The 22,914-nt window shown below is 36.4% G+C and overlaps 1 protein-coding gene and 1 long non-coding RNA gene across 7 annotated transcripts in view; one reads left to right on the top strand and one right to left on the bottom strand.

The window, feature by feature from the left end:
- The window catches only part of LOC113655221 (CUB and sushi domain-containing protein 1), a 334,957-nt gene extending 323,705 nt beyond the window's left edge, over positions 1–11,252 (top strand). For 3 of the 6 annotated variants that reach the window (XM_027165618.2, XM_047811980.1, XM_027165614.2), the window contains 8 exons: positions 28–207; positions 686–748; positions 1,459–1,620; positions 2,165–2,277; positions 3,460–3,547; positions 3,981–4,113; positions 6,497–6,559; positions 8,675–11,252. In XM_027165618.2, coding sequence (XP_027021419.2) covers positions 28–207; positions 686–748; positions 1,459–1,620; positions 2,165–2,277; positions 3,460–3,547; positions 3,981–4,113; positions 6,497–6,559; positions 8,675–8,834 — 962 coding nt within the window. In that variant the 3' untranslated portion in view covers positions 8,835–11,252. The remainder of the gene's footprint in view (positions 1–27; positions 208–685; positions 749–1,458; positions 1,621–2,164; positions 2,278–3,459; positions 3,548–3,980; positions 4,114–6,496; positions 6,560–8,674) is intronic. The other 3 variants (XM_027165615.2, XM_027165619.2, XM_027165617.2) reach the window with 3 other exon arrangements.
- The window catches only part of LOC113655229, a 61,850-nt gene that overhangs the window by 25,614 nt on the left and 13,322 nt on the right, over positions 1–22,914 (bottom strand). The window lies entirely within an intron of this gene.

Genomic DNA, 22,914 nt, shown 5'->3' with positions numbered 1-22,914 from the left:
CTTACACATCGCATCTGTTCTATGTAGCTCACACGTGCCGACAGCCTGAGACACCGTCTCACGTGGATGTGAGGGCCATCGACCTGCCTACGCTGGGCTACACACTCATGTACACGTGCCAAGATGGATTCTTTTTGGCCGGGGGATCTGAGCACAGGACATGCAAGCCAGATGGCCGGTGGTCGGGCAAAACACCTGTCTGCAAAGGTACTGACCCTTACCTGTACTGTGAGTAGAAAGAGTTTAGTACATTAACGCTAGTGTTTCTGCTGCGAAGGTTGGGAAATAACGAAACAATGTATTTGCTCTCTTTGCCACAATTTACACTTACACAGCATCCTTTTCCTATTAAAAATATTTATTGCAGCAACATTTTGTAAAATATCCAAATATTAGCACACAGTCTAAGCCGGTCAGAAACCAATCTTCAATGTTTCTACACATCATTGCATTCTAAAAATGGTGAACATTCAAATAGAAATACATTTGTTTCCCTTTTACGAATCATTTAAAGCTAAAGGATTATGCAATCTCCTATGAACAGGTGATAAGATGTGGGTCATTCAACAGAATACAGTTTTTAAATGAACTACGATGCTTAAAAGTTGTGATCATTATCCCTGTGCAAACATGCAAGGACAGAGTGCACCTGCAAATGTCAACTTGTCAATTATCTGTCTTCTAGTTGGACCAAAAATAAACACCAAGTCAAAGGGAGACCCAGACATACAGAAAAACAAGATTCGGGGTACGTAACCATATCTCTGCAATTGTCACCATGTTTGCAGAGGAAAAGAAATTAATTTTTCTTTTACATAATGAGTGCTCTAGTCTTATACACATTTTATACACAAAATCAGCAGTTTAGATCTATGCGTAATGCATTATGTCTACAGAATGATACTAATTAAATCTTCGTGTTCTAAAAGATGGGATTTCTTAAACAGCCTGAAGAATAATTCTTGTACGAGCATCAACGCTTATGACTATCGGATCTAATGTTTACACACTAGTTTAGTTTGCTCTAAGACAAATCAGTGGGTGAGAGATAGTTACAGTATCTCTCCTGAAGTAAACATGACTGGTGTGATGGTTAGCGTGTCAAACTCTCGTGAGACTCATAACCCCCAGTGTCACCCATATGAGGATGGGTCCCCCTTGAGTCCGGTTCCTCTCAAGGTTTCTTCCTTTACCAATTTAAGGGAGTTTTTCCTTGCCACTGCTGCCTGAGTCACCTCAGACTTGCTCATAGGGGAATAAATACATATATATTGTGAACTATATATCTAATAATAATCTTGAATTTTTTATTCTGTTAATTCTTTTTCTTTTATTATTGGTTATTTCTTTTATCATTCCTTATGTTTACCTTCTGCTCTATGTTTATGTTCTGTAAAGTTGCTTTGAGACAATGTCTTTCACAATTACTGTATATCCTGATTATTCCCTGGTGTTCAGTGCCTGCAGACGTGTTCTCTTTTAACTCGGGCTGGACCGGTTTCTACGAGTACCTTGGCAAGAGACAGACTGCTACAATAACAGTGACTGCTTTCAACGTGTCAACGAGCAGAGTCAACGTCACGCTTTTAGAACAAAGCGGGGTACAGATCAAGCTTTCGGGTGAGCTGTTAAATCCTAGCTTATAAAATTCAGGAAGGCTTAGAAAAGGCTGAAATACAGGCACAAGTAAAATGTTTTACTAAATAAAAAATGGAAACTGTCTTTAGTTTAACAAGCCTTTGATTTGAAAAAGCAAGCAGCAGTAATATTTATATACTATTGACAAAGGATACTTCGTTTTAGGAAAATAATCCTTATGATGTTGGTGTGAAACTATATGCCATGACGGCACATCTTAGTGTTTTATTACTTTTAAATGTTGTGAAGCATCTATGAGGCAAGTTCATTTTTGTTATCACTTATGTTACAGCAGCTGTATACGGTTCTTCATAACATATTAGAACAAGACAATCTGTTCAATCTGTCAAAATTGTTATCATCTGTCAGATCTGCTGTCACAGAAAATGTAATCAATAGTTGTTGATCAGATTCGAGAATTCAACATGGTGGAATTTTAAAATTCTGCTGATGCCTAAGCTAATTTATTTGGTTTTTAATATATTTATGAAACATGTTTGTCAACATAAATTTTTGTCTTCTGCAGGGACTTACAAAAAAGAAGAAAATCATTTATTACTCAAAGTCTACCAGATACGAGGCCCAACAGAGCAGTACTTCAGTAAATTCAAAAATGACAACTGGGCAATGGATGGTTATGTAAGTACCACAAAGTTACTCCACCATTCTTAGGGAAATTAGAGATTTAAATCCATAGCGCAGTTATCAACCCTACAAGATGGGATGTGGTAGCTCAGTGGTTAAGGTGTTCGACTACTGATCGGAAGGTCATTGGTTCGAATCCCATGTCCACCAAGTTGCCACTGCAGGGCCCCTGAGCAAGGCCCTTAACCCTCAATTGCTCAGGTATATAAGCTGAAATAAATAAAAATGTAAGTCACTCTGGATAAGAGTGTCTGCTAAATGCTGTAAACGTAAAGTTAATGTATACCTTTGTCAAAAGTATTGGAGCAGCAGAACAGGTTCTCTCATTTTGCGTATCCTGAGGTCCTTTGGATTTGAGCTCAAGACAAATGAGAGATGATGGATCCAAATTTCACCCATCTTTTCTGATATTTACATCTAGTGTTGTAACTCAGTACATGGCACCTTTGGTGGCAGACCACAAAATCTTATGTGAGCAAAAGTATAGGGACAGTAAATAACGCTTAATATTTTTGTTGCATCTGCCTTGCTTGCCACTGCTACGTACATCACCAAGCTGTTGATTTGTGTTGGCAGTGTTCCTTGGGTCATTGTCTTGCTGCATGTTGAAGTTCCACCCAATTGATTTGATTACTGTAAATTGACAGACGCTTTTGTTATTATACAAATATCTCAATTGTTAAATAAATCCAACACCTAATAATTTGTGATGTGCCATGTCCCATCATCTTATATTTGTCTTTTGATCTCACACAAAAAATGTATTCAGTGCATCATCAAAACAAAGGAATCAGCCTTGTCATTCTAATACTATTAAAGGGGACTACAGTAGTGTAGTTTGCGTTTACTTAGCTTTTCTATGTATTGCCTCAGCTGGGCCCTTAAGCAGCCCTTAACCATAACTGATACCGTTCCTAGGACTCTGGAGCAAGTAGGGTTAAGGGCTGTGCTTGAAAGAAACAGTGGCAGCTTGGCAGGGCTGAGGCTTGAACCCCCGAACTCATCACTAATCCAGAGCTTTTAACCAGTGTTGCAATGAATTTGTTTCTCTTCTAGACTTTTTTTTTTTTTTTTTTGGTGACTGGCTATGGTGAGACAATACTCAATCATCCATGAGCTTGCATAAATAAAAGTGATTGTTATTTCTCTTGTTTTCCCCCCTCTCTTCTGATCAAGGTGACAGCTGAGTCTGAAAAGAAAATGTTTGTTTACCAAGGCCACATCCATAGCAAAGACTTTGGCAAGTTTCAGCTGACAAGACAAGGTAAAATGATCACTGGAGTGCAAAGCATAAAACTAATAAATAACAACATTAAATATTTATTTATGTTTTTTTATTTATTGGTCATTTTATGGGACAGTTTACCCGTAAAGCCACCCTTAAACACAGTAAATGTATTTTTACTAATATGTGACGCGCTTAGTGATTATGGTGCAAATTTGCCGCTTGCTGGTGGTGTGCTGAGTTACAGCAGAGCTAAGTTAGCTCAGCTAATTAGCAAGCTATGTGACAAGTGTGAGTAATAAGAAGAAATGAGGACGCTGAACAGAGTAAAAATATTAAAGTGCTGCTCTCTTTAGTTAGAGAGTTAACACTAAGTACAAGATTGGGTAACAAACAAATTGAAACAGACCAGTATGTTTAAGGCAGTTACAGAATATTTGTTGTTGGTGCTCACATTTCATTACACTTTCAGCTCTTGTCACTACAGATATGGATCCCTCCAATCCGTACTACGGCACGAATAGCAGCTCGGTAGCGGCTGCCATATTGGTCCCTTTCTTCGCTCTCATTCTGTCAGGGTTTGCCTTTTACCTCTACAAACACAGGTAGGAGCTGCTGAGAATGCCTCACACAACTATAGCTGTGCAGTTATGTATGGAGAAATTTATCTGCCAAAATGAGAATAAACAAACAAACAAACATAAATAAATAAATAAATAAATAAATAGGATTATGTAGCGCACCTGAGAGAGAGAGACGCTTCATACAGCTACATTACAAGTGGTTAGCCATTTATAGATCTACCACCAAACTACAAAAAAGTTACACACTGTTCAATAACAATTCACTTGTTACAGGGCCAGAAAGCTGGGCTTAACATTTTAGGGTTCAGTCTTCTTGCATGAACAGGGCAAAGACTGATGCAAGAAAAACTATATTGGGAAATGGTGAACTGTCTGGACATCCAACACATGCAGAGAAATCTCAAAATTTCTGCCAGCTCACTCCGTCTCTCTTTTACACACACACACACAAGCACGGTGACATCATATGGATGTTTTTATAAATTCTATCACCATTTCCACCAGCAATCAGGGTGATCAATCTGATCACAGCCTGTGCATCAAGTGGAAAAGCTGGCTCACCAACACTTTGCTCGCTCTGGATTTTAATCTGCTGTTGAAACATGAACAACTTACCTCCTCATTACCACATGGACAAAAATACATAAACACAAACAGAGGACAATGTTAAAGATAAGGGTACCAGATGTCTGCCTGTTCACAGATATAAATCAAAAGTGACTTCTTTCTGATCAAATTGTTGTGATGAATTTAAATTACAATACAAGTACTGTAGCTACCTGATGTTAGTTACCAATGTTATGTGAGAATATACTGTATGTATGCATATATATATACACACACACACACACACACACACATAACATTGGTAACATCAGGTAGCTACTTGTATTGTAATTTAACTTCATCGCAACAATTTAATCAGAAAGAAGTCACTTTCAGCTCTGGAGCCATGCATTTGCTAGGAGACATTAACTAGACGTTTTAGCTCTGAAAGTCACACTGAAAGGGAATTCTCCATTTTGTACTAACACATTAAAACTGTGCAACTCAAGATGAGCCGTATAGCTTGTCATCCTGTCAGTGACGCTCTACTTGCCTGCAAAACTAGAGCATACACACACACACACTTCACCACATTTGTACAAAGGAAAAAATAAAAGGCCTACAAATTTCTTGCTGCTCAAATTTACATCTATTGTTCTACGAATACAACAAAAGTGTCCAGTGTAGGCAACTTCTCAGTAAGAATGCTAATCCAATAATAGTTAGCTACTTTCTCGGTGTAAATTTTGGGTAAGCTATGTAGGCTTGTTAAAATAATATAAATTAAACTTTATTATATTAAAATGTTAGCTAAGTAGGAAGCCAATTCTTAGTTATCCAACATGCCAACTTCACTGAGTGTTAGGTACTTGACCAGAAAACATTCACAAACATTGTGGATACAAGTGCTAGGGAATGATGCCGTAAACTGGAAATCTTTAGCCATTAATCACCAAAGTAAAAAAAATTTAATTCACCAAAAAGTATTGATGGGGGAAAATAAACACCTTGCCAGCTGTTAAGCCCAGGAGGGGGATCTATTATGCTTTTTGTTTGTGTGATGGCCAGTGACAGTGGAATAGTAGAATAACAGATAAAAAGAATGGATTAAAATAAATTTCAGCAGATTCTGGATGTAAACGGGACACAGACAGGAAAATGAACATGTTGAGAGACTGGCAGCTGCAACGGGACACTGATCCAAAATGTTAAAAAAAAATAAAATAAACACAACTAACTTCAAGAAATGCATGATGAACCTTTTTGAAAAGTTCAGGACCCTGACTTAATCATGAATTAAATCATAAAAGGCTGTGAGTAAGTAGGGTGTTCACACATGCCACAATTACCATTTTATTTTCTACATTTAATTTAAAATTTAGTGTAACCATTAATATTTGCAAAAAAAAGGTGTTTTTTTTTTTTAAATAGTGATGCATAGGTTGATTCATATTTTAAAAATATGTAATTTGATCAAGGACTAAAGAGCAACTGTACATGTATAATTTAAAACCTGTTATTAATATTGTATTGATTGATTGATTGATTTATTCCCATTTTGGCAGAATCAGACCTCCATATTTCTGACCTTATTTCCATGTTGGATGTTGATCTGCATTGTTTCGCTACATTTGTATGGGAAACTCCTGTGCCTGATTATCAGCACAATTGATTCAACAAATTTCTGCACTTAATATTACCAAAGAACCATTGTGTTCATTCTCAAATCACAAAACAGAAAAAAAAGAGCATTGGAGTTTTCCTACGTTTACCAAAGCAAGCGATAGATAAATGTGACATACAGTTAAAACTGACGGGTGACAATTACCCAATATTAAAATAAATAAAAAATTGGCAGGGTACAATCACAAGAGACAGATGTGAATGAGAGACCCAAAGACGTAATCAGGGCCGGCTCCAGGTAAGAACCGCGAAACTAAATCATTAGGCCACAATCCCTCAGCTGCCACAATGTCTTCATCATTTCATTTATTTTTGTTCATCTTGAGGGGGGTTCATGCCTGTGTGTGTATGTATGTGTTTTGAGGAGAAGAGAGTTATGCAATGTTTTGTCTCCCTAATATGACAGGCTTAAAGTCATCAGTTTGTGCAAATGTGCCAACGAGGCATTGTTCCTTAATGTTCTTTAAAGTTCTTTGAAGTGTTAAATGCACCATGCAATCCAAGCAGGGCTGATGGAGGGAAGGAATGAGGGAGGAAGGGACGATGTGAAATTTGCCTCAAAATGCAGGTCATTTATATTTAGATTATCGTACAAATTACATGCAACCCTTAATCATGTCAATGATAGGCAGCCGGGCCACAGACTATCAGTTACGGCTTTCTGTAGATTAAGAAAGCAGTGACCTTTTGCAAGAATTACATTATTTTAGACCCTAGTTATGGTTTCTGAGCAAAAAAAATTCTGCACGATTCCTTATTGAGAGAGGCATTATAAAAAATAATAATAATATATCCCTGATTTTTAGCTTCTAGTTACAGTAGTGGCCCTGATTTTGCTGTGGATAAATGAATAATAATTTTAGCCAGCAGACCTAATAGCCTTGCCGTTACATTCACGCTCCAAAAGAGACTGGCAGTAGTTTAAAAACAGAGTTGATGTTACGAGGTACACTCACCCATGCTAATGGCCTCCTGCTCAAACATGGAGCTCCACAGAGGGAATTCATGAGGCTCTGTGCTCCCAGGCATCTTTAACATTTAACCTTACCTCATTGTAGTGGAAAAGCACAGCTTAGCAACAGTGCACATTAAATAGCTACTCAAATCATAATTGCTGCGATCTTGATCTGTGTTCTGGCATGAAAAAGTGGTTGAGTATTTATAGTTATGTGTCTTTACCTAAATTTAGAGATTTGTTTATTTATTTATTTTTACTTTTCCTGTCTCACCCCACACTTAGTCTAGGACATCATTTTATTAAATTTTTTGTTATTTCTTTGGCTTGATCTAATGTCTCTAATGTATTTACTCTAACCTCTAACAATTAGGGGTGGAAAAAGTACTAAGAAATTATATGCATAAATAACGAGAAATTTTACTTTAAGGTGTCTTAGCCAGTCGACTGAAATCTACACAAGTGTATTAAAAAGTAGTGTAAATGCTTGACTGAGAAATGTCAAAGTTCTAATGTGAAAAACTGATTTTGTAAAGCAACTAAACAATTGTCACCAGATGACCAGATATGGATGATCAACACTGCTTGCTATTTCCATATGAATAAATTACAAGTCAAATTTTCTGTAACGAACATGTTTGCCTAGTCAATTTGTTAGCTACCAGAATCGATACCGGAAGTCTAGCTATGTATGATCAAAGAAATCGTTGATATCAGCAAATTTCCTGCAAGATACTAGCAAAATTCTATGGTGTCAAAGCATTCAGCATATAAGATTATATATTATATTGTTCAGCATATTAAAATAATTTTACTGATATTTCCTGATTGTATATTTTTACAATGAAGTACAGTTAATGCTAAATTGGCTCATTATATAAGAGTAGGCGAGAGACTACTTTATTGTGCAAAATTTAGATACCTCCACTGGTTTTCAATCAAATTGCCATTTAGTAATTATACACAACAATAATTGTGATTATTTCAGCAGGAAACCATAGATTTTATAAATTAAAAAAAATAAGTCTTGTCTTATTGTTTGCCAGCATGTTATTAAACACTAAAGACTGAATGGCAATTTGAAAACAAAGAGTGGCCTCAGACTTCTGTATAATTCTGTACCGGAGAGACGGGACCTTAAATGTAAAGAGTAAAAAGTTATTCTCTTTTTCCTTAGAAGTTCAATCGAGTCCAAATATTAAATTTCATAAGCTATAATAAAGTGTAAACATACACAAAATATAATATAGTAGTCAAGTACAATTCTTGAAGTATTTTCCACCCCTTAACGCTGGCAGGAGAATGTATTCTGGATAGCCCTGCTTTTTTTTCGGTGACTGTTCAACATGCATGACATCAATTGTCTTTGGTAACAGGATTTTTTTTCGTCTTTGGCAGGACAAGACCAAAAGTCCAATACAATGGCTACGCAGGGCACGAGAATACCAATGGACAGGCATCGTTTGAGAACCCCATGTACGATACGAACATGAAGCCAACTGAGGCCAAAGCCGTGAGATTTGATACGACGCTCAACACAGTGTGCACAGTAGTATAGCCCTCGTTAGCAGGTCCAGACACTGGGAACCACATGCCAATTCTTCATAACCGAATGCACTTTGGAAGGGATGTGAACTCGCTCTGAACAATTTCAAGCATTGATGGCTTTTTTTTAAGAACACAAAAGGAAAAAAAAATTGAAATTCTCAAAGAAAGAAACAAAGAAAAAAAAAAAACTTTTTCTGGGAAATTATGATTGCGTGCTGTCTTTGACATGGACAAGTTTCTCAGAGCAATGAATAGCACCACTAACAGCACACACCGGGTGGAAGGGGTTTTTGCTTTATTTTTTTTATTTTTTTTTTAATTCTTCTAAACAACCAACCCCACCGCCACCCCATGTCTTTCTCCACCCCCAACCAATCAAACAAGCTCATCTGGGAAGATGAAGTGTCTTTTAAATGCCACAGAATTTCTTGCAAAGTGTATTTTCTTCAGTGAAGACAAAAGACAAGTATAACAGACACTGGACTTGTTCTCCAAGAAAAACAAGACGTAACACTTCTACACACAGAAAAACTGTATCGCCAGGTTGCAAATGGAACTGTCAACTGCTGTGTGGCTATTAAAGGAGACAAAAAAAAACTTTATCGCACAATTTTTGCACTAGTATGAGAAGGATGTGAAAGGGGTTCATGGAATAAACATTAAAAAAAAATCCACAGGGTTACTGACAATATGTATATAAATCATTGTAATTCCATATCCATAAACAGCATGATGCCATGCTATATCTATGAAGAGAGAGCTTGATTCTATTTTCTAAATTAGATCTTTAAATAAAGTTATGTTTACGTTTACATAAGCCTATCAGAAAGGATGAGACACACTTTAGGCTTTGGAATGATTTTCTGAAAGCTTCACATCTCATTCCATTTATTTTTTTGTTGATGTCACTCTTATCCTTTTCATTCACTTCCTCCAGAATTTAATGAAGTAAAATTCTTGACCTAGAACTTTACTTTTTCACTGAATATTTAGCACAGTTGAACCCAGAGTTTGTCTTTTTATCCCAGATGCAGGTTCATATCTATACTTTATTAATGCTACATTTTCTCTTTGTGTGACATCACTGACGCGTCTTATAAGCCAGGATAATGTACGTCAAATGCCTTCATGACATTTTTACAGTCATAATTTCATTCCTGCTTAGTCATCGTGCCCAATTCATGTATCCTGGTACCTCTCACTCAACTTCTCCAAGATCCTGACCCAATGAAATATCAAATATACTCTTAAAGAAACACTGCCTTATTAGAATCAAAAGCATGACAGAGCCATTTTCACTCATCCGTATCACGTAGTTTAGGAGCATATACGGCTTCATGGGAGCAGATTCACTGTGATTTTAACAGCTTCAGTTGCTGGGGTTTATTGATCATGCATGTAAATGTGCTTTATTTTTATTTATTTTTTTTTTAATTATATTTAAAAAAAAAAAAAACAAAACTAAAAACAAGCCTAATTTGTTCTATGTTTCCAAAAGTATGTGCACTGGTGTGCTCGCAAACATTTAAAATTTGAACTCTTGGAACTCATACGAGAGAAAAAGGGTTTGGGAAAACCCAAACAAAACAAAAAACATACTCAATACTTGATTAGTTGTAACTTTCCAAACACTTTGGACTGTAAACCATGTTGCCATCACTAACTTAGCCTCATATGCACATAATTTTAAAAAGGAATCATATTTTTCCCCCCCATTCAATTTGCCATAGCCTTCTATAGAAGTAATAGAGGAATTATCACTCTTCTAAAACATATTTAAACCCATGTAGCTGTCAGACAGACTGAGGAACAAGCGTTGGGTACAGCAGGTTAGACCAGTCACAAAGTTATTGCGCATTATGATACTATCTACTTCACCCCTCTTCACACTCCATCCCTACAGTCTGCCAAATATCCCACGCCATGCCTCTCTTCAGGCTTGCTGCAATAACGCTGACAGTCCCCCCCCACCACCACCAACACTGTAAAATAAGCAATTCACTAAGCTGTAAAACTGCATTCAGTCCAACACAATCATAGCATTCATACACGTCATTCTGCTGTCATGTGCTGCTGACTTGAAGTAGGTGCAAAAGAAAATGGTTTTGTACAGAAATCTATTTTTTATGAGGAATTTGTAAAATGATTAAATATGCTGTACTTTTTTTGATTAAATGTAGGTAAAATTGTTAAAATAAATGTTTTTACTGTATAAAATGTAAATTAATGGTTTATCTACCTGTAAGTATATATCCATGGTTGAAACATTTTCCAGCAAAATGTCTATGTACGAGCTTTTATGACGCATCTTGCTCGTATGTGTTCTTTGACGTGTCAAAACCCTAGAGAACTGTACTACAGGTTGTTAAAATACACATATTTTCAAAAAATATTACTTCAGATAAATATTAAAGTATTTTAAAATATGCATTTTTTTTTTTTTTTTGCAATTTTCACATGTACAAGGATGAACGACGTAAGAAGTAAGTAATAAGCGCATGCTGTTTATACAACACATTATAGGAGCTCCGAGCACCTACGAGAAAATGGCAACCAAATAAGTCAATTTCAGATGATGATGATGCTTCACAGTACAGTAAACTCTGGCTTTTTTCCCTACAGCCTGAAATTGAAAACAAGTTGCATTTCACCTACTGAACACAACAAGCAGTAACTGAATTGGCTGTGTTATAGACCTGGCAGAGCATCACCAAGGAAACAGCTACTGTATAGAAATGCCACGGCAGAATAACTTTGCTTCTTAAGAGTATCAGACACCAGGAGTGAAATGGAGGCAGATATTCCAACAAATACGTTTTGACAAATGATTCGCAGATGCACCACGATTTCAACCTAAAACATCCACTTCATGAAGATTTCGACTATTGGTCAAAAAGACATGCGTGCCACTCTTCAGCTGACTGTACTAAAATCAGAGATACCTTCAAGGCTGTACACAGAAAAACAAGCAATTATTAAAATGACCTTGACTTCAAAGTGAATAAATAATAATTAGAAACAGATGAGTTGAAGCATATCAGATGAATTATATGGGCTTGATTGGCAACTAACCTCAGATCTGTACAGATCCATTTTAACAATGGCATAAATGCTTGACAGTCACAGTCATGTCACGCCTTTGGTCTGATGCCTTAAGAGAGAAGCCTTGATGACGCATCCCAGAACACCAGGAGCACAGCACCATTTTACTAATCTGGCCCAGTGCCATAATCACCACAGTGATGCAAACAAGTTTAAATATTCAGGAGTGCATGCAATCATCTGAAATTCACTTGATGGAACAGTGTCAGGGCAACACCTAATAAAATACACATTTTGTGTACATTTTGTATTACCTAAAGAAATTTGTTAATAATTGGTTTAATAATTTGTTTGCTAAATTATACATGAAAACTTTTAACCCATGTTAAAATGTTGGCTGCCCAGGATGATAAACTACTTGGGTAGCATGCTGTTGGCTAGTTCTCTTTTATACCTATGAATAAACCTTTAAGCCAACAGTAATAGTCAGAAATAAGTAGTGTGCATCATTTAAACTAATATAACTAATCTTGGGACAAGTTCTGATAGCTGGATAATGAATATAGATTCTGGACATTTATGACTATTGCTTTTAAATAACTTTTGTGGCTGTTCCTCAAACTAGTGCTATCTGATCAACTCACGTCAGCTCATAGCCAATTTCAGAAATGAGCAACAGATATTTTATGAATATGGCTTTAAAATCCTTAAGCACACATCAATTTAGCTCATGTTAATAGTTATAGCTTTAGCAGTCACAACTGTTTTACAATGAGGTGACCGAGTAAGCTTAGCGTCAGACATATTTTTCAAACTTGTCATGATCGCCTCACAGTAATCACTTCAAGAAAATGCATCAAATGACAATGACTATTTGGTGACTTCCACCTACAGAAGGTAAAGACTCCAAGCCCTGAGACAAGCTGCTGTAATCATTTTGTAATTCATAAAAAGCTTTCTGCTGACTCGAGGGCAGTCAATAGTTTGAGAATAGTAACAAGTTTGCAGGCCTCAAGAAAACAATATGTTGTGAGTAAAGTGGTGTTACCTTGGAAAGGCAGTAAGATTGTGATAACAATCTATGGCAATATGAGACCAAGGGCACTGTGGAACAGGAAAGGGTTTGAGAAGGCCTGCAGGAAGGACAGATAGGATATGAAAACTTTTTAGAGCTGACCACCAGAATTACATGGGCACTTACTGCTGAGTTCACAGAATACAGGGTGCAAATGAATAATAATAAATTATAATAATGGATGAATGAGTGAACCATCCAAAGACATTGTTTTGTCTGAATTAAGCAACAGGAAGTTAACATTCAGAGTTCAGCGAATGACCTTTTTCACATTTCCTTAACCATTCACACATTAATCGAAAGAACAGAGGAAAAACAACAGGTGGCAGTTTTACTCCTCTATTAACTAAAAAGTCATCATTAACACTTGCACACTGATAGTAGTTCAGATATCGCATCAATGAGAAAACCAGTCATAAGTCAGTATTTTAACCAGTGCTTCCTCAGTACTGTGATGAAACCTAAATCCTGAGTAAAATGTGATTCCACTGAACTTAGCTGCTAAGATAGAATATTAGAGATTAAGCAGAGAACAAAACAGAAACTGTGTGGCTATGTTTATGTTCACAAAGAGCACTTCAAACTAACAAATTTCCTATCCAGACTTCGGTCACACCTAGTTTGTCGTTATAAATACAGAATTGCATTTGCACCTCCTTCGACAAGTAGATGATGCAAGTGTACTCCATATATCTGTATATATCTGGGAGCACTAACTAAATTTAAAACTACATAATCATGTGATCCAGTCCATGTTGCTGTTAAAATACATCAATTCTTTCAGTTATAGTATGATTTACAACAACTCCTTTAGATTTAATATTGGCAGACCTAAAATCAAATCAGTGGTGCTGGCTGTGCATTTGATATTATAATATTATGTTAGATTAATATAACAGACTTTGAGAACGTCTGAATTTGTTTACATTTAGCTAAGGGAACAGCCACAGCTTCGACATGGTGGAGCCCGAGTAACAACCTTAAGGCATCTAGCAGATTCGGAAAATTATTTAGTGTTTCAAAGAGAAAAGTCTCAAAGGTCACATGTTATATTTGGATGACCCCAACATATTTTCAACCCATAATATCTTCTCAAACTGGATGATCCTCCATCTGCCAGAATCATTACGGTCAGTGATTACACTCAACGAATATGGGGCAATTTTGCAGCATCAGATGCCCTATGGTGCTCTTCTCAAAAGGATTTATAAAAAAGCTTGACTCAAATGATTTTAAATGAAATAACACACACACGGGGACATATACACGGGGACATGCACGCACAGACGGCCACTGACAGACGGACAGACACATATGGACGGACACTGACACACAGATACACCCTACCGTTTACTCATATTACCAAAAGTCAATGGGGAGTTTGAGTTTATGATGTTTAAATTCTTTGGCTGCATAGAACTTATTTAGTTGGAATTACAGGACAATTCTCTACAAACTACTTCACAAAATAATTCACATGATTAATGTACGTATTATGCAACCTGAACTGAAATTATAGCCATACTTTCTACAGAAAATCTTGCGTGTAAGCAGTTCTTCCAAAGCAAAGTGTACATTATTAGGGCTGTATTTTTCTAACTGTCTCAATGCCCATATTGTAGAACATGGCTGTACAGTTTGCTAGTGTGTGCGTCATAACGTTCCTAACACTTTCATGCATTTACCAAGGCAGAGATCACTAAATAGATCCATCTAGAGTTCGAGGCCTACAAAGCTAAAAATGGACCAGCTCCCTCTTACCTCAAAGCCCTCATCACTCCTCGCACTGCACCCCGCACGCTCCGATCTATCAGTACTGCTCGACTGGTCCCACCATCTCTCAGGGTAAGAGGCAAGGTAAGACTCTACACGTCACTGGCTATTTTCAAGCGGCGGTTGAAGACCTACTTATTCAAGAAACACTTCAACTAGCACTTCTTTCCTTATCTTTTGCATTTATATATACACATATATAAAAATTCAAAAAAATAAAAACCCTTTGACACTTTTATTGTAACTTTGAACAATGTTTTACACTCATGGTATCTTAAGTAACCTAGTGAGCCAGCATTAATGTATTCAATGTTAGAGATTTAAGCACTTGTGTGTGTCACTCTGGATTAGGGCTGGGCGATATGGCTGAAAACTGTATCACGATATCAGTGTTTCATATCGGTCGATATCGATAATTATTGATATTTATGACCCCTTTAAAATAAGGACCAGGAGAAAAATAATACATTTAAACATTTTTATTTTGAACGTAACCTTCCTCTGATCATAATCCCCTCAGTTATTAAGACAAATGTCAACAACCATGGAAAACTCAAATAATTAAAACGTAAACATAAGTCTAAAGTCACAATGTACACTTAACAATTCTCTCTTAACATTTAGGGTGCAAAATGAAATAAAATGTAAGAAATGCTTAATAAAGTGTAATAAAATAGTGCAAAGTGTTAAACATAGAGAAACCTGAGAATTTAGTGCAAGTTTAGTGTTAGGAAGTTCACTAGCTGTTCACCTTCTGGTGAATAAAGTGTTTTAAAATATGTGCAGTTTTGTAAACATAAATAAAACTGAGGTAGACTGAGATTAGGGCTGTAGCAATCAAATATTTTAGTAATTGAGTATTCTACCGAAAAGGTCATCGATTAATCGGATAAAATGTATTTTTGCTTAATTAAAGAGCAATATTAAACATACAAGAGAAACTAATTGGTTTCCTTTTTTTTTTTTTAGAAAAATTTACTTTTATTTTGTATGCAATGCATGCAACAATATTTTCCATCAGAAATAAACATTTAGATACCCATTGTTTCTCTGTCTGTACTTGTACTGTGAACAATGAAAAAGTTGACTGAGAAGAATTAAGTACATTTAAGTGCCAAACATTCTGGGTTTTAAATGAACCCTTTGAGATGCAAAAACAAAAAAATTACTTTCAAATTAAAGTATCAAAACAAAAGGCATACATTAAAATAAATAAATAAAAGTAATAAAAGTAATAATAATAATAATAATAATAATACAAAAATACTGCCTTTAAGTCATGCAACTTAACTTCTAAATCTATAGCTCAGGCATAACAAACCTTTTCTGTCTTTTTGGAATGATTTGTGGTATTTAAAAGGCAAAAAACATGGACAAGAACATGGACCTAGAGGCCATGCATGGTTTCACACCGAGTGCTTTAAGCATATACAAGCATGGATGACGTGCTGTGGTGGTATGATTTTCTGGCATTTTCTCCTGTTTGTTTCTTCTCTTTGCTCATTGCCATTGTTATCGTGCCCTTCCATTTTGCAGCCCGCATGCGCACACACCCTCAAATCAAAAGGCCACTAACTCCTCGCGTCTCCTACCGCTTTGACGTAAGCGGGGGGTGTGGTAGCTCAGTGGTTAAAGTGTTGGGCTACTGATCAGAAGGTCATAGGTTCGAACCCCAGGTCCACCAAGCTGCCACTGCTGGGCCCCTGAGCAAGGCCCTTAACCCTCAATTGCTCAGTTGTAAGTCACTCTGGATAAGGGTGTCTGCTAAATGCCATAAATGTATTGTAATGTAATGTAATGTAAGCGCGTTGTCACACACACACACGTGTGCGCAAGCTTTAAAATGAATTAAAAGAGGCTTTAAAATAAATTTAAAAAGATACATTTTTGTAATCGAGTTACTCAAGGAATCGTTTCCGCCCTAACTGAGATACATCTAGAATATAAAACAAACCTGAAACAGTACAGCAACATTGTTTGAAATATAAAACCTGCAGAAATATGAAAAAGTAGCTGACTTTTCCTCTTTTATTTACAATTTCATTTTCTGCTTATCAGTCGCCGGTTACTGAAGCACGAGACAACAATATGGCGCAAACAAACTTGTTACTGTTACATGATTGGCTCTTAGCATGTCACTCCCTACGTTTCTAGGTTACCAGAGAGTGCTTGCCTTTGTTAATGCAACCAAACTTGCTTCGCAACCGCCGTTTTCTCCCGACGAAGGATAAAAAAATATCGAACATTTTATCGAGCATATTTTATATCGCTATCATTCACGTGTCTATCGCGATACATATCGTTATCGTTTTATCACCCAGTCCTACTCTGGATAAAGGCGTCTGCCAAACGCTTTAAATGTAAATCTAGAGTTAAAGCTGTGGCTTGTTCACTTCTGCACCTGCCTTAACACACCTTAATGTCTTAATCTTACTGTATATATTAAACCCAATAACAAGGTCTATTTTGTTAGGTTATTTGAATTTATTATATAAGTCTGGTCTTTATCAGCTTGTCAGGCGTGTAGACCTTCTAAATACGTTTCAGTGAAAATGTAGCACTTCCTCTTAATTACTTTTCTCAAAAGCACACAACAGATTCGGCTCACAAGTCAATGATATTGATTTCAGGTAGCCTCTCTGAACACTAGACAAACGTTGTCTCATCGACCTTTGCAGATTCCTTTTTTTTTATTGCACAAAAGGTGTTGCCCACAGACTATCATACATAATCCTAATGTGGGGAGTTGAGTAACTTATTTCTGTCCCTGATCTAGCTTTCTCTACACAGATTAACAGGCTGGAAAAAATGGTACTTTTTTATGGCGTAGTTGAGAAGTGACCATCGACTTATGGCAATATCTCTGTATTCACTGGAATTATTTTATACACAGTTGCATACAGTGTAATGAAAACCCAGTTACTCCTACACTGTTCATATACAGTAAATAAATTACATTTCAGAAGAAAGTTAAAAACAGAACATAAATAATTAAATTTATAGAGGAAAGAGAATGGGATGTGCAATGTTACATGTGTCAACAACAACTTCCACAGGACAGGGATGAAGGAATCAAATCAAATCACAATCCAGCAAAAATAGGGATGTCAAATGCAAATAACTCCTCAACAGTAAGTATCCAAAGGCTACATGGGAATTTGTAAAGAAATACAGTGAGCCTCAGAGTTCTGAAACCAAGACTGGTCTTTGTCACTTTGGTCAAGGTTAAAGTGTGGGAACAGTAAGGATGTGCTCATGATCAAGCTCATCAGTCAAGCACAGTGGAGGTACAGTAGTACACAGTAAAGGTGCACACACTTATTTCACTCCAATAGTAAATGTACACAGAAAAATATGGGTTTGTGGGGGGGCATTGGAGTCATTTTCCTGGTTTAAATGAAACGGTGTTGCTTTTAACTGTGTCTTGAATTTGATATTGAAAGAGCCTTCAGCGAAAATGCCCCAGGCAAAACATGCTCAATGAATTACTTGTAGCTGTAGTGACACTTGCATCCGAATTGCCTTTTATAATGTTTGTGATATTTTGGCCCTCTGCTAGACAATCTGATTTTACAGTCTGACATCCCAGTTTGCCTTCCTGTCACTCAAACACTGCAGCATGCAAATTTGAGTTCCATCATTTAGAATTAAAATCAGGCTTCTTACATAACATTTGAACAAAGGAGCTGACTGAATTGGACTTTGAGTATCTTCTTTCAAATCAATCCCAAACAAACATTGTATTCAGAATTGAAGGGAAAAAATATAAACATAGACAAATAAAAAAATGTTAAAGTCTCCCACAATTAACGCTTTATCAAAGTTTGTTAATTGTGGGAGACTTTAACATTCACGTTGACAATACAAACGACGCTTTAGGACTCACATTTATGGACCTACTTAACTCATTTGAGCTTACAAACAAAACATCACTAGTATCGTCGTAATCATACACTAGATTTTATATCACACGGAATAGAGGTCACTAAAATGAAGACACTAAAGACTTAAGTCCTTAGCTCCGTGTTGTTCTACAGTATGTAGCACCATTGTCCTGGAGAAACATTAGCGTCAGCTATATATGTTTGAAATAACAATAAAAGTTTCTTGACTTGAAAATTCCGGACTCCTGATTTACTCTTTCAAAACTTTTTCAGAATCTGCGGAATAAATATAACATAAAGCATTAAATTAAATGGTGATGAATGGGTTACAATGACAATGTAGATACAATGAATGGGTACGCTTTACTCTGACAGATCTTTTTCACTATGAAAACAATATTCTATGAGTTATCCTAAAAAAAAAAAAAATTCTTATAAATGTATTGAGATGATGTATGGACTTCATATCATTCCATCACACTTAATCTAATATAATTGTTGTCCTAAACTGTGAGGATAATAAAGCAATATCTGACTGATGCATTGTTGGAATATCACAGTATACCTGGATGAAAACACAATAACTCCATCTCTTCTACCATCCGTAGCGTATGTGGACAGGATGAGATTTCTGCTGTTTTGCTTGAGGACATCTGATTGATTCTCACAGTATATATCATCATTGTAGAACTCACAGAGATTGGAGTGTTTTTACAATATTATACATTGTCTTCAGACTCAAACTTCCATTTTAGGCTGATTATTAAATATGATTATATCTTTTATAGGGCTTGCTATATAGTTGTGTGCAAATATTTGTGCAGCCCTGATCAAATTATTTTTACAAAAATCATTTAAATATGTAAACACCTCTACAGAGAGCCTTTTTATCTGTAAATGTTATTACCCAAATAATTTTATAGTTAGTAGATTTCTAATTGTGGCTTGTGCAAACATTTGGACAAGAACCAGGAATCAGAAATAAGAATTCATGAGCACAATAAGCACAGTCTCCACACCTAAAAGGCAATGCTATTTATATGAGGGGGAAAAAAACGCATTTCCAGTTCACAGTTTAGCGTCCAAAATTTCATTAAGAAAAAAAATTATAAAATCATGACTTTTAAATAGAATGGACTGCCTGTATGCTGCCCAGAAAGGCCACGCAAAAATACCCCAAGTGACAGCCAGAACCTAAATACCATTCCAAAATCTGCATGGACGAGACACCAAGTGCTGTAGCGAAGTGAAAACAAGTGCTGTAGACTGATATTTAAAAAACGAAGACTTAGCCCCAATTAACAAAAAGTATGTTTGAAGAAAAAGGAGAAAATCTGTATCAAAAATGTACCATGAAATAAAACTTGAACAAAGTGAAGTCCCTCACAGTCCCCTTGTTGGAAAAAAATCTTAGTAGAAATAATTAAAATATTATTCCTTACAATACTATAACCAAAGTAAAGTATTAGGCCTTGCAAAATATTACAATTGCTGTCATAAGACATATGTAGGTGATGTTGTAGGCCAAAGATGTTTATTGCAACCAGATTTGGGGCTGTTAGGCCTAGTCAGTCTGAGCACATTTGTAATAACTTGTTATGTAGAAGGGAAAATACCATTGTTCCCAGACCTTAGCTCATAAATTGTTATGGAAAATGAAGAACACCATGGTTCTCAGACCTTGGTCCATAGCAATAACATGTTATGTAGAATGAAAAAAACAGTGGTCCACAGACCTAGGCACTGAGAACTAAAGGAAGGAAAATCCATATATGGGCATGTGGTGCTCATAAACTTGTTGTGCAGACTGAAGAAGGCCCAGGTGTTTAGTCTGAGGTCATGAAAAATAAGGGAAGGAAAATCCATAAATGGGCATATGGGTGAAAGGTAATGGGAAATAAGGGGAAATTGGGTCAGTGTATTTAGAAAACATAGGAGATGATTCCGGTAAATAAGGTGATATGGCACCTGGGCTCCTAGGAGCGCCAGGGTATATATTGAGAAGATATCTGAGGTTTTTTTTTTGGGTTCTTCGGGGGCGAAGGTGTGTGTGTGCGTGTGGGGGCGCGTGTGCGCGCACGCGGGCGCGTGCCCGTGTCCGCGGGTCAAGGTGGGTGGTTTTTATTTTTGCAAGGATGTCGCGAGAGTTCTTGTTTTTCTTGATTGATTTTGCATGACATGCTCTTTTTGGGGGTTTTCATTTGTTACTTTGAATTTGGCAATTTGTTACTTTTGATTTGGCAATTTGTTACTTTTAATTTGGCAAATTATAATTTGTTGGCTGATTGACCATAATAAAGAAGTTTGCTCATTCTCATCCAGGTCTGAGGAGTTTTCTCAGTATTTTTGTGGTAATTATAGAGTTAACAGTGAAATTTAACTAAAGGCCTAAGAGAAGAGATCACCCTGTGATGTGTCGACTTGGAGACCGGCTCTGAGTTCCGACACCCTCACTTTATGGAAAATATTTAGGTACACATCCCAAGAACTAGATCATTTCGCTCTCTATTTCTTTCAAAAAGAATCTTACGTTTGCAAAATGAAGGTTGGGATGGTTTGTGTAATAGTTCTCGAATAACACAGAAGATTAAATATCTTTGCCAAGAAGGATAATTGGGCTTAATGGGGGCACCTGCCCTCATTTAACAATGACGGTTGAGAGCTTCCACACCCCCACAGATACCAGTTCTTCATAATAAAGCACAGACACTAGAGAAGAAATCGCTGGCACAAAGTCAATTCTTATGTAAAGGACAGAAGTGGCCTTTACATATTCAATAGTATCACAACATTAATGTCAGAAATGGAAGCACTTCTGTTGACATCTTGAAAGAAAACAGAGAGGGAGAATATTATATGAATTAAAAAAAAAAAAAAACACCCACTGGTCACTTTATTAGGATCACTTCGTTCATGCAATTACCGCAAAAAAGGAATAAAATCCAGCAAGAAGCTGTTCAAGAAGTTCCTTGCTAACAGGAACACACACACAGAGTGGTGTGAAAAAGGGTGTTTGCCCCATCTTGAAATTTTTATTTATTTTTTTGCATGTTTAATGTTTCAGATCAAACAAATTTAAATTAGTTAAAGATAACACAAGTAAACACAACATGCGTTTTTTAAAATGGAGGTTTTTATTATTAAGGGAAAACAAAATCCAAACCCACATCCAAAATCCAAACCCCTTAATAATAAAAACCTGCATTTAAAAACTTCATGTTTTGTTTACTTTTGTTATCTATAACAAATTTTTCAATTTGTTTGATATGAAAATGTGTGACAAACGTGCAAAAAAAATCAGAAAGGGGCCAACACTTTCACACCACTGAATTATATATATATTTACAAACCTTTAAGTGACAGTGTGTGTGTGTACACACACACACACACACACACACACACACTTTGAGCCTTAGGGCAGGTGAGCTACAGAAACATCAGTTTACACAAACACGCATCAGCAAATACAGGTATCTAATGTTACAATGGCACAAACTCACTCAGCTAAACAGCTGTAAATAAATCCTATTTAACTTGAGAACCTTTATGTTACTGGAGTCAAATTTCAGATGTTTTAACAAATTTGAGCACAGATTGAGCACAATATCACATCCCAATTGCAGTGTTTGGGTTCATCACTTTCTATCCTAGTTACAGCTTTTTTTGGCCCTGAAATAAACATGAAAAAAGGATTTTCTGTCAAATTCAAAAGCCATAACACAAATGTAAAGGCAAGATATGCTAAATTATTCCTTATGATGTCAGTGTATATCAGGATGCGCTGAGAATAGCAGGCAAACCTCTGCATGAATCTCAGTGAAAACTCCTGCGGCTCGACAGATGGCACACGCCCTGAATTTTGACAAAATCATACTGTAGCAGCGCTAGCCTCCATAACAGTGGACAACAATGCAAGTGTACTCTACAAAGCAGGGGATAAAGAAGTGTAATTCCATCAAACAAATCATCATTGTACTTGTCAGTTCTGATAAATGGATTAGTGCCTCACATGATAAGAGTGATGTTGCTCTGGCTGTTTCCTTTCATTTAGTGTGCATTGAAAGTTTCATGTCATTCTTTCTTTGGCAACATTAAATCAGAGTTTGACCTGAGGATGATGGCTCTTTTTCCCTCCTGATTTTTTTTCTTTCTCTCCTCCTCCTCACAAGTCAAAGTTGGGCAAATTGCCTTACTAAAGCAATGTTGATCCTTAGTATATTTCCATTTAATGTTAAATAGATAAAATTTTAATGTAATGTTAAACTATTTGCTTCATTCATCTCATCATGGTTTTAATCTTTTAAGCATCTTTGTAG

Source organism: Tachysurus fulvidraco, chromosome 4 (genome assembly GCF_022655615.1).
Source record: "Tachysurus fulvidraco isolate hzauxx_2018 chromosome 4, HZAU_PFXX_2.0, whole genome shotgun sequence".
In the NCBI taxonomy this organism is placed as follows: domain Eukaryota; kingdom Metazoa; phylum Chordata; class Actinopteri; order Siluriformes; family Bagridae; genus Tachysurus; species Tachysurus fulvidraco.
This window is presented reverse-complemented; position numbering and strand designations above follow the sequence as displayed.